This window comes from Mauremys reevesii, linkage group 6 (genome assembly GCF_016161935.1).
Source record: "Mauremys reevesii isolate NIE-2019 linkage group 6, ASM1616193v1, whole genome shotgun sequence".
NCBI lineage: Eukaryota > Metazoa > Chordata > Testudines > Geoemydidae > Mauremys > Mauremys reevesii.
In genome coordinates this window covers 117,927,875-117,940,188 of record NC_052628.1, presented here as the reverse complement: position 1 = coordinate 117,940,188, position 12,314 = coordinate 117,927,875, and the positions used below count along the sequence as shown (strand labels likewise).

The 12,314-nt window shown below is 49.0% G+C and overlaps 1 protein-coding gene across 3 annotated transcripts in view; it reads right to left on the bottom strand.

Moving 5' to 3' along the window:
• The window catches only part of LOC120407516 (ras-related protein Rab-17-like), a 45,672-nt gene extending 33,628 nt beyond the window's left edge, over positions 1-12,044 (bottom strand). For 2 of the 3 annotated variants that reach the window (XM_039543139.1, XM_039543138.1), the window contains exons 1-4: positions 11,797-12,044; positions 10,300-10,425; positions 6,814-6,907; positions 4,211-4,355 (exon numbers count right to left, since the gene is read on the bottom strand). In XM_039543139.1, the coding sequence (XP_039399073.1) occupies positions 4,336-4,355; positions 6,814-6,907; positions 10,300-10,425; positions 11,797-11,988 (432 nt within the window). In that variant the 5' untranslated portion in view covers positions 11,989-12,044 and the 3' untranslated portion in view covers positions 4,211-4,335. Of the gene's footprint in view, positions 1-3,913; positions 4,067-4,210; positions 4,356-6,813; positions 6,908-10,299; positions 10,426-11,796 lie in introns of those variants that run through there. The other variant, XM_039543137.1, reaches the window with a different exon arrangement.
• Positions 12,045-12,314: the final 270 nt, after the last annotated feature.

Below are 12,314 nucleotides of genomic sequence, written 5' to 3'. Positions count from 1 at the left end.
CTAGCGCCCATTGGCTTCAGTGGGGCTGCAAGCGCCTCTGGAAAAGGGGGATACGAGTCACGCACCACGTTTGGCAGTGGGAGCAATACGCAGCTGCTAGCACAGAATCAGAAATGAGGGTTGCCAGGTGTGCGGTTTCTGACCAGAAAGTCCAGCTGAAAAGGAACCTGGCGTGTTCGGTCAGACGTAGTGACCGGACACTAACAGCCTGGTTACTGCGGGCGGGGGGGTAGTGGCAGCCTGTTACCCAGCCCTGAAGTGGCGGCTCCCGCGGCAGCAGGCACCAGCTTGGGCGGCAGGCAGCCCCTTTGCAGAGCCTGGCTTGTGGGGCTGTGGCAGGAGACAGCGTGCGGGACCCCTGGCGAGTGGGGGAAGGGGCTCTCAGCAGGCACAGAACGTTCCCCAGGAGGGAAGGAACACGAGCTGCCCCCCCAGCCGGCCGGCGCTTCCCCTGGCTGCGCTCTCAGGCGGCTCCGGGGCAGAGAGGGCTGGAGCGGGCGAGGAAGGGGGCTGCTGGGCAGGCAGCACAGAAGGAGGCAGGAGGCTGCTCTGTCCTCTGGGGGAGCAACTTGGGTGCTGAGAGCTGCCCACTGGCCTCTGCTTCTAATGACCATGGAGAGCCCCACCGTGCAGCCTGCGGGGAAACAAAAGCCCAGGGAGAAAGCCCAGCCCTGAGCTCCTGCAGCATGAACAGCCGCTGCTGGGGAAAGCAGCAACTGCTACATAATTAGGGGCCCGGATTCTCCTTTCTCCCCCCCAGGGTAACTCAGGAGTCACTCCACTGAAGCGGGTGGGGGAAATTCTCCACCTCCAAAAGTGACACAAGCCTTGCGCACAGTGAGGCTGCTGGGCAGGAAGCAAATGGAACGACAGCCCAGGGGCTGAGAAGGCTTCTGGAGTGTGTCAGCGCTGGGGTGAATGTGTCCCACGCTCAATCAGATGGAAAAGGGTTAATGTTCTGCAAAGGGAGCCAGGCCCCAGAGGCCCTGCTCAGCCTGCCAATTAGAGGCAGCCAGCTTCCAGCTGGGCTTAGCAGGGCAGGTATTTAAGCAGGAAGAGGCAGCAGCCTAGGAGTTCCTAAGAGGAAAGCCCCTGAGACAAACCCCTGGATTCTCTGTGTGACCCAGAGCCCAGCCAGTGATCTGCTCCTGCTGGAGGGTGGCCTGTCTCCTAAAGACCCTTTCAGATAAGCCTCTCCATTCCCTTTTGGTTTTGAGCTGCCTGGGATGTGGGTGATGGATTGTGCCTGACAGGTCTATGCTGGAGGCAGGGCTGATTCACTTCCCAGAGCCAGATCAGTGCATAGACAAACTATAGACCCAGGCCTAAAGCTTCAGTGCCTGGGATCCCACTTCTGACCCTCCTGGCTGCAGGGCAGTGGATGGAAAATGTGACCTGAGACTAACCAACGTGGCGATGTCTGCCTGGGGTCTGGCCCTCCTTGAAAGGCTTTGCCCCATGGATTATTCCAGACTCTCCCGCCGCCGCAGAAACAAGCTGTCCCAGTAACAGTGCAGTTCTGCTGTGTATCTGCACTCCAGGCTTGGTGCAGGCACAGGTGTGTTACACAGGGGTCACCCCCCCGATCCAGCCATGCTGGCAGAAGGCTGTAGTGATGACCTGGCTTGAGCCAGCGGATGGCCAGAAACAGCCACCCTGAGAGGTGTGAACTGCCCCATGCCTCTAAATGTGTCTTTACAACAAAACCCACTGCAAGGGGGGCTAATGTGCCACCCAAGCAGGAGGAAGAGAGAAGCATGCTTAGTCCACCATCGAAACAGATCCACCCTGGCTCCTTGAGAAAATACACCAGGGGGATGGGGGCGCCTGACATGCCTGTGTGACACATCCAGGACCAAGCCTGCACACTGCTAGGAGCTGTCCTGGCCTCAACACAGGTGATGGGAGGTTCCTCTTTCTCCATGTGGTGCTAAGTGCACTTGTCTGTAATACTTGAGTTGATGGCTGATGCTAATAGCAAGGTGGCCCCCCTTGCTGTATCTCAACACAGGCCAGTGATGGCCTCTGAATTCCCTATACCCTGACATAGGGAAGCAAGCTGGGAAGTTTTCCGTACTGTCTGTCTAGAGGAGAAGCTCGTATACAATTGACACCTTTGCAAAGCAATGAAGCTCAAAACCAGCTGCAAGATGCAGCACCTCAGTGTAGGAGTGTGGCCGTTTGTCAGTAACTAATTGCGGTGAACCCACCACAGTGCAAGCAAAGTTGCTAGGTTCAGCCCCAGCTGAGTCAATGTGGCATACTTCAGCCATGGAACTCTGTAACGGTTCCCCTGGGCTGAGTCTGTCTGGGGTGGGATGATGTGTATAAGCAACAGCAGGAGTTTAGCGGTGAGATCATGTGACGTGCTGTAAGCACATGTGCACAGGAGGATGACTTCACCCTCCTGAAATAGCAGAGACTGGCTGGTGGCTGCTACAGCTGCAGTGAAATGAGCCCCTGCACTTCCCAAATGTGGGGTCATTGAACCAATTCACTGAGTCTTGAGCACTGGTTATAGCAAATGCCCTGTAGACCCTCAGCTGTGACCCCTTCCAGGGGTGTTTTCTCGCTGCATGTGCAGTGCTCCTATTGACAGTACATCTCACCCTGGCTTTATCTTGCAACGTTGGCTGCAGTGTAAATACTGTAGCTCAGATGGTAAAATGGCTTCAGTTAAAGTCCGTTTTCACAAGCTCATGATCCTGTGCCTTTTCAGATCAAGCTTTCCATGCTTGGTCTCCACTGGAACTTAGGTAAAAAATTCAGTAAACCTGAGCAAAGTCCCTTCAGCTCTTTCGTGCTCCTCAGACATAAGTGAATCAACTCCCTCCCGCCACACACCATTAAAACTACTGCCTCTCTTCAGAGGGACAATTCCCAAGTATCAGAGGGGGAGCCGTGTTAGTCTGGATCTGTAAAAGCGGCAAAGAGTCCTGTGGCACCTTATAGACTAAGAGACGTATTGGAGCATGAGCTTTGTGGATGAATACATCATACATTCGGCGAAGTGGGTATTCACCCACGAGAGCTCATGCTCCAATACGTCTGTTAGTCTATAAGGAGCCACAGGACTCTTTGCTGAATTCACAAGTAGATGATCTTTGAATCTTGACATGCCCTTAGCATTGAGGCATCGGTGATCAGTTCACAACTAAGTGTGCTGAAATTAACAAGGTTAGATATGTTAGTAAACTGGTTACCTGACAAGCGCAAGACAAAATTTGATTTTTTTTGCGTAGTCTGCAACAGAAAAAGTTTGCTGGGCTTGGGTAGCATCCTGGCAAACCCTTTTTGTGTAGATGCAGCACCACTGTGCCAGCTGGAGTTTCTAGTGTGGACGTGGCCTAAGTGAGAAGGTCTGATTCTCTTATTTACACCAATGTAAGTTAACGCCGTTCGCTTTAGTGTTGCAAGTGTGTAAGTTTGAGCAGAATCAGGCCCTGGTTTATTTCTATAAATCTATACTATTGAAGTATTGCCAATCCCAGGTACTCAATTGAGAAATCAGCCCCCATCTCCTCCCAGAAATTCATGAGACTTTTAAATAATGTTCAGAGTCTCCTTATTTACAATCTGGTTTCTGGACCTTCAGGGTGTGCTTGTTTCATGTTCTCAGTTTTTTCCACAACCAGGAGGGCCAGAAAATGTTAGTTTTGGATTTGTTGTTTGTTTAAAGATTCCCAAGTGATCATTTGACTCCAGCAGCTGAAGCTTTAAGAAACGCCCCAAAAATCACAAGACTCATGACAAAATCATGAGTTCTTAAGGCAATATTAAATTCGAGCTGCATGTTCTGGCTATTCCATGTCTTGCATTTAAGATTTGGTGACCTTAATGTTAACAGCCTCTGTAAAAGTTTTATAGAATTTGCAAAGGTGAAGGGGGGGGAGAGAGAGAGAGAGATTACTCCTCCTTTTTGCTGTTTTTATTTGTGAAGCTATTTTGCACTGTATTCTTGTATAATGATAACACTGAGCAAACACAAGCGAGAGGAGACTTGCAGCGCTTTTCAGGTTCCTTGCATTGGGCAATATCTCCTCTCGTACAGTTCTTCAATCGAACACTGACAATAATGAAAAATAAAAGCAATAATCACGGTCTGACACACCAGCTGCCCCCTAGAACCATGCTGCCTGCACACAATACATAGGGCGAGCCTCCCTTCCCCCCTTCCCCCCTCCCCAATAAAAACACACTTGATGGTAACCTTAGGTCAGTCTGCCATTTCCTTTAGTTCATGCAACACTTCTTAGTGTGATTGCTTGGCTCTCGCAGGTCCACGCGTGACTTCTTCCAGGGCTGAGGCTGAGGGGCTGGTTCCTTCTGTTGTTCCTATTTCAATAACTCGGGAGCTGTGAAGAAACTCAGAATAAGAAATTCTCGGTCCTTCTCTGCTGAGCTATTGTAACATTTTGTGCTACATACTCGGACCCTGCTCTGACTTTGTTAGGGCAACTTTCCATCCGCTAATGGAGCAGCTACGGGTTCCCCTGCTGTGTCCCCCTCCCATCAGCAGTGGGCTGGGGTGTGGCCCAATCCCCAACCAGCAGAATGGTTCCTGGTGGTGAAACTTAGAGCAGCCCCAGGGCTCTTTCAATTTATGCCAAGGACTGACCCACAACAAGCGAGAGAGGAAAAGGAACCTTAGGAGCCACTTTCTCCATCCCTCATGTGCTTTTTGGCTAGGCCTGGGGATCTGCCCCTCTAAATTTATTAAGATTTAAAATATCTAAATATGAGCAACAGGGGATGGATCACTTGATGATTACCTGTTCTGTTCATTCCCTTTGGGACGCCTGGCAGTGGCCACTGTCAGAAGACTGGATACTGGACTAGATGGACCTTTGGTCTGACCCGGTATGTTCTTATTTATAATGTTGATTTAAGTTAAGTTTACATTTTAACTTTATTAACTTCCTATTTTTTTACCTTGAGACCCATATGGTTCTTGGCCTAGGACTCCTGCATTTACTATTTAACAAACTTCCATCCACAATTTTCCTCATGCTCCTTTGTTCTTTCTGGAAAATGGTCCCTCCCTCAGGACTCTCCCATACACCTCTTCATTCCCCACCCTAGAACATCTACAGATTCCACCGCACCTGCATCATGGACATCCCCCTAAAAACATCCCAGGACAGCAAATGTTGTATTGCACCAAGTTGTCTGTAGGAAATCCCATTATCAGATAGAATGGTGGTGATGATGTGCAAATCACATCTCTATAAGCTTTAGTGAAATTCTTTTTAAAAGGAAGTAGAAGTAGGAGACCCTAACTTGAAACTGGCATAAGATGGGTGCTAGGTGACTCATGAATTGTCACTCTCAAACTGCTAGCATTCTTAAGGACCAAGAATATCTATGGGGTAGTAAATGCTTATTATTGGTTCATGATATGCTGTAGGTGGAATCTGTTGCTGCCGTTGTGTCCTATTATTCTAGAGCTTTCTCCAAGCGGTTTCATTAATAGGAACAAACATGAGAAGACTCTAGTGCCATCTCACGGACTGCCAAGGTAATGGCAGCGGTTTGCCATTTGTGCACTAGTGCAGGGTCAAGCGGGAGGCATACCCCACGTTTGAATCCCCATATGGCAATACAGGGTCAGCTGGCTAACGTCTGTGGGGTAAGCTACGTATCAGAGGCCCAGGAGGCGAAGTGGGATGGGTGGGACAGAGCCCCAGGGTTCCAGGCCTGGGCCAGTCCAGTGGAGCGAGGCTGACTCAGTCTAGCTGAGCCTCTGGCTCTGTTGCCTAGCCCGTGGTTCTCAACCAGCGATATGCAGAGGGCTTCCAGGGGGAACATCAGCTCATCTAGATATTTGCCTACGTTTCCAACAGGCCACATTAAAAAGCAGTAGCTAAGTCAGTACAAACTCCAATTTTATACAGACAATGACTTGTTTATGCTGCTCTGTGCGCTATACACTGAAATGTAAGTACAATATTTATATTCTAATTAATGATGGTAAAAGAGAAAGTAAGCAATTTTTAGTAGTTGTGTGCTGCGACACAGCTGTATATTTGATTTTACAAGCAAGTAGTTTTTAAGCGAGGTGAAACTTGGGAGTGCATAAGACAAATCAGGCTCCTGAAAGGGGACAGTGATCTGGAAAGGTTGAGAGCCACTGTCCTAGCCGGTTCGAGGGCTTTATTCTAACCCCTAAGGAAGAAGGATGCAGGGATCTTGTTTTGCAGCCTGGGTGAGGCCTCTGATCTCTGGCCTGAGGGATGAAGGAAACATGGCTTGGTTTGTCTGGGGATCATAACTGGGGCCAAGGGGAATGGGTCTCGGAGAGAAGAGCTCCTCTGGGAGTGACAGTGAGGAATCTGGGGAGTGGGGAGAAATTCCCACTTCCCCATTGCTAGGGCCAGTGGCTGGTGTTCCAAAGGGTGGGTGAACCTCCTCCCCATTCAGCGCTCAGCAGGTTCCACCCTCACCCCGGCGGCAAAGGCAGAACCACTCCAGAAGTTTGCTTGTCTCAGAAGTTGGGGGGGGGGCAGCCTGTCTGTGTTTGCAATGGGAAGCCACTGCTCTGGATCTGTCTCGCTCGCTCTTGGCAGCTGTGAGGCTTGACAGGCCAGAGTGTACCAGTCACCTCTTGTCTAGGCCTACAGGCAAGGCACTGCTGCAGTCACAGTAAAGACTTTCCAGTTCCTGGACCTCTTCAGGTCAAGTGACTCAACCCTAATTGCCCCTGAGCAACTGGGAGCAGACAAGCGGTGCAGTGCTATCGCTCACAAGGCAGAGAGCTGGCACAGACCTCTCTAGTGCTGTTACCTGTCCAGCGGCTTCTCACTTGGAACTTACCTATGGCCATAAGCACCTCGGTCACTTGGTGGTTGGATTTTGCCAACGTTTCCATGTAGATTAAGCTTTCACTCTTTGCAAACTCCTCCGCCTCCTAGTTGGGCGGGGAAGGTACAAAACCAGGGTTATTTCAAAGTAGGCGTAGGTGTGTTCTGCACGGTAATCACATCCAGCTTGGGAAATGTCCTGGAAAGTGGTGGAAATAAGGGCTCCATTTACAAGGTATTGGCTCTTGTCCTTAGGCCTGGCAGGGAGGCACAGCTCCTCCCTGTATGATCAGACACCTCAGGCGTTACAGGGCCCTGCCCAGTGTGGACAGGGCTGCAGGGTGCCAACCTGGAGAAGCAATCTCGGAATGGACACAAACACTAGTGTAGCAGGGCAAGTTGCGGTTCTTCTGACTAGTGGCTGAGAAGTAGGAAGAGGAGCATGCAGAAATCTCCAGCTATTTGCAAGGGTGGCTCTGGAACAAATCTCCAAGCCGGATGCTGCAAACTGCCTTAGGGCCTCGTACCCCCGTCGTTAGCTCCAGCGCTTGCACTGTCAGACTAATGATGTACAAGGAGCCTTAAGGCTCAGAACTCATCTGCATGGTGCATTAGTCTGCACTGGAGTGGGACACATTCCAGTGTGTTGCGCACTAACAGGCCTGTGCGTGCTGCAGTGATGCACACTAGGGAACTCTCCGTGCATGCCAGCAGGTCCTTATGGGCCAGTTAGTGCACAACACACAAGTGCACCCTAGACCTTGCCCCCCCCCCCGCTCGTGCAGACAAGCTCTTAGTTTACACTGACTTTAGTTCCCCACCTTTCTGAAGAGCAGCGTGTCCGGTGATAGAGCCACCGTTGCATTCCAGCAGATTCTGCTGCGAAGCCTAAAGCTTCCTATTTCCCCAGCTCACGCTCCTTCTGTTCCAGGCACACGGTTGCAGCCGAACTGTTTAGGCAACACTTGTTTTCTCTCTTGCACAGCTCAAGGCATTGCAGCCGCTCTCTGACTGGAACCTGTTAAAACTCCCTGGCTCACCGGGTTTGGATGCACTAGCCTTGCAGACGGCTTGGTTTGGACTGGACATATTCAGAGCGAGATCTTGTCCAAAGTGGAGGGGGGGGGGTGAAAAGAAAGGTGTCAATACATTAATACCACAGGGTCAAAGCAGGAGCACAACTGCAACCATAGATGCACTAACAGGCTCTCCTGGGCTGAGATTTAAAGCTTCTTAGGGAGCTTCCTGTTTCCTGCTGCTTCCCTGAACCCGCTTGAGGAGAACAGGCAGTCAACTGACATAATAGGAGCCAGTTAGGCCTTAAGATGCTGATATCTTCCCTCACTCAGGCCCTGCTACCAGCCTGCTTATTTGTCCCCTTCAACTGAGTGTTGAGAGCCACTCTAGCTGGCACAGAACAGCAGTCATGAGTGAAAGAAGAAAACGCCCCTCTGGGGCAGCATTCAGAAAAAGAAAGAAAGCAAAGGAAGCTTTTGTATCTAAGCAGGAAGGAGCTCTCCTGAGATACATAGACACAAATGTTCACCGTGAGCCTTCCGGCCCCAGTGATGATGTGAGTGGTGAGGAGATGCCTGATCTTCCAGTTAGTCAGAGTGCAGGTGACCTGGCAGCTACTGCAGCATCCATATCTCCCATCTCAAATGGATGTAACCAAGCACATTCCTGAAGAAAAGCGTAGATCAGAGAAGAGTGTGGTGGAGGCACAAGAAGCAGCTGCTGCTGAGTTTAGTTCCTTAAGTCTAGATGATCCAGGACTGTGGACCCACTTGAGCAGTAGCCTGAGGCACTTCCTTGTTCTGCATGGGCCACAGCAAGTGAAACTTCATGTTCCCCAAAGACAATGAAAATAGAAGTTTCCATCCAACACATTACTGGTGTGAAATCCCCAATGGTGACAAAGTGGAGAGGCCACGGCTTATGTACTCAGAAACCCAGAATGCTGCATACTGTTTTTGTTGCAAACTCTTCCAGTCTAATGTTCCAGCCACATTGGGTTCTACAGAAACAAAGGACTGGAAACATCTGGCAAGAAATCTGGCATGCCATGAGAAGGCAGCAAATCACCAGAGAGCATTGCATAGGTGGAAAGAGCTTGAGATGAGACTAAGGTTAAAGGCCACCCTAGATGATCAGCATCAAGAGAAGATTGCATCAGAGTCTCTGTACTGGCAAAATGTTCTGAAAATGCTTCCGACCCAAAACCTAGCACTTCAGATCAGCTGTCTGGGCCAAACAATGGAAACTTCCTTAAAACTGTGGCGCTAATGGCTGAGTTTGATGCTGTACTCCAGGAGCATCTAAGAAGAGTCACCACTCAAGAAATGTACATACACCACTACCTTGGAAAAACCATTCAAAATGAGATCATATAGTTACTGGTAACAAAAATCAAACAGAAGATTGTGGCAGATTTGAAGTCAGCAAGGTATTACTAAAAGAACAGGCGTACTTGTGGCACCTTGGAGACTAACAAATTGATTTGAGCATAAGCTTTTGTGGGCTACAGCCCACTTCATCGGATGCATGCAGTGGAAAATACAAGAGGAAGCTATATATACACAGAGAACCTGAAACAATGGGTGTTACCATACACACTCTAATGAGAGTGATCAGTTAAGGTGAGCCTTTACCAGCAGGAGAGGGGAAAAAGAATTTGTAGTGGTACTCAAAATGGTCCATTTGCAGCAGTTGACTTCTGGGCTGCACACCTAACATCAGCCATATGCAATAAATGACTTTAATGGTGCATTTTGTAACAAGAGAAGAACCTAGTGAAAATGTCCTTGCAATGGTGACGGTCAGAGAGCATTTTCTAGAATTTATTGACATTGATGATACTACAGGAGCTGGTATGACAAATGTGCTTCTTAAAAGCTGGAAGATACAGGAATTGCGATAGCTGACATGAGAGGTCAGGGCTACGATCATGGTGCCAACGTGAGAGGAAAGAACAGAGGAGTGCAGACACGGATCCGAGAGTTAAACCCTCGAGCTTCTTTTGTCCCATGCAGTTCTCATTCACTGAACTTGGTGGTCAGTGATGCAGCATCAGCTTCTAGTGAGGCTGCTGAATTTTTTAAATATAATTCAAAGCATCTATGTATTTTTCTCTGCATTGACTCGTCGATGGCAAGTTTTGAAGCAACATCTGGGAACATTCTGTCTGACATGGAAACCTACCGATGCACACTCTGAACCCTCTGAACAAACCCACCAAAGCTCAGAAAAGTCTCGAAGATCCAAGAAAGTTAGCAGCTGAAACAGATGGCAAAATGGGATTTATGACCTCTAACATCACTGGCAGCCAGTGGGGCCTTGCTATATTGCTCACTGCTAGGAGAATGGCGTTCACATAAACATTTACTTATAAACTGTTCAGTGTGAAAGTCTGAAGTGCAGCACTTGGGAAACACGCTGCCGTGGTGTTTTTGAAAGAGAGAATCTGCCAAGTGCTGAGATTTTACTGCAGTGCACTTACCTCAAAGGTGAATTCCCGCTGAGCAGCAAGATCTATCTTATTGCCGACTAAAACAATCACGAGCTCATCGGGAAGAAATTCCTTCTCTAATTCCCTCAACCATAGCTTTGCTCTCGCAAAAGTTGCCTGGAAAGGTGAGAGAGAGAGACACACACACACCGACATTAAACCAACAGATACTCAGCAGCTGTCACATGGCCCAAAGGAGATTGGCAGGTGAGGGGTAAAATGGTAGAAACAAATGGGTAATGCACTTGACAGATAGTGATGCTAGGAGCACTACTCAGCATGGAACCAGCTCTAAATATACTTGCTTCCCCAAAGCCAAGGATGACTTCTCCTCCATCAGACATGACCCAACCACCATGGATCCCCAGTGGGTCGTAGGCCAGCCTACAGGTGATGGGCTGAGGTGATTGGGCTCTCTTGTGATGGGGCAAGGATTCTTAGAAGCTTGGTCTACCTCTTCAATAAAGCTCTGTTACTGTGAGATGTTACTCGTCAGCAGCCTATGGTCTCCTCCTTCTGTAACTACCATGGCAGTAATACAGACATATGGCCCTCGGTGTTGCGGTTCCTGTGTGTTGCATATTACTAGTAAAAGGGAAAAAACCTTCATAACGTAGTGGGAGATCATGCGACATGTCCCCCTGGAACAGTCCATCAGAAACAGACATTAGTGTAACTCATTTTATCTCTCTCTAAGTCAGGGCTTGGCAACCTTTCAGAAGTGCTGTGCCGAGTCTTCATTTATTCAATCTAAGATAACTTTTAGTGTGCCAGTCATACATTTTAATGTTTTTAGAAGGTCTCTTTCTATAAGTCTCTAATATATAAACTAAACTATTGTTGTCTGTAAAGTAAATAAGATTTTTAAAATGTTTAAGAAGCTTCATTTAAAATTAAATTAAAATGCAGGGCCCCCGGACCAGTGACCAAGACGCGGGCATTGTGAGTGCCACTGAAAATGAGCGTGCGTGCCACCTTCGGCACCCTTGCCATAGGTTGCCTACCTCTGCTCTAAGTGGTGTCGGGGCCACTAGATGGGACAGGACACCACACCCAGGTGTGGGGTTACATGAGGGGAACAAAGAGCACTTAGTGATGCTCCCTCATTACCTACTTGGCTGGTGAGCTGGACTGGGCTGGGAGGCAGGGGTAGACAGAGAAATCTTGGCTTTGAGGGGGAAAGCGTGAGCATTTATTGTCCACTGTCAGTGAAATGTCTGTACCAGTTCCTTGCATGTCTTCACCCACCTTTACCAGAAGAGAAGGATAAACCTGCCCATGATGTGTAGCCCTTACGTGATGTGTGCAGGAAAAAGCAGTCTTGGTTGAAATGTCTGGAGGCGTGTTGGGAGCGACCCTACACTAGAACTATTGCAGCCTACCAGCGGCGTGGCTGCATGATCAAGATTCAGTTGGGATATTTTAGAAAGATAAAGGCAAACCCTTCTGGAGGAGAGAGGCAGGAGAACAAGCCATCGCTGCTCTTACCTTTCTGGCTATGTCAAATACAAGAAGGGCAGCATTCGCCCCTCTGTAATAAAGATGGCAAACACCATGGTACTTCTCCTGTCCTGCAGTGTCCCAGATCACAAGCTTGATCGTGGCAGTCTCTAAACATACCAGCTGGGTAAAGAAAGAACCTGGAAGCGCAGAGATGGGACAGCTCCTTGAGAAAGCCATAGCATGCACCTTAATTAATGTTAACCTTCATCTCGGTGATCTGTGTGAAAGATGGGTGTCGAGATTGGGTTGGAAAGGGCTGCAGGGGGAGGGAGGATGAGAGAGAGAATTAAAACACCCCCCCCCCCCAAAAGCAATGTAACAAACAGGCTGGTGAACTGGTCTTACCCAATCACAGCCCGGTAGTGCACCAATGCACATCAGCAGGGTGTAGCTGGGAGATGGGGAGGGGAAGAGGAATGAGAACAATGGTTCTTGCTCAATCCATCAATATTAGTGGCATTAGCAAGCTTTGGTTTTGCAGCTGTCTAGCTGGAGGAAATGTG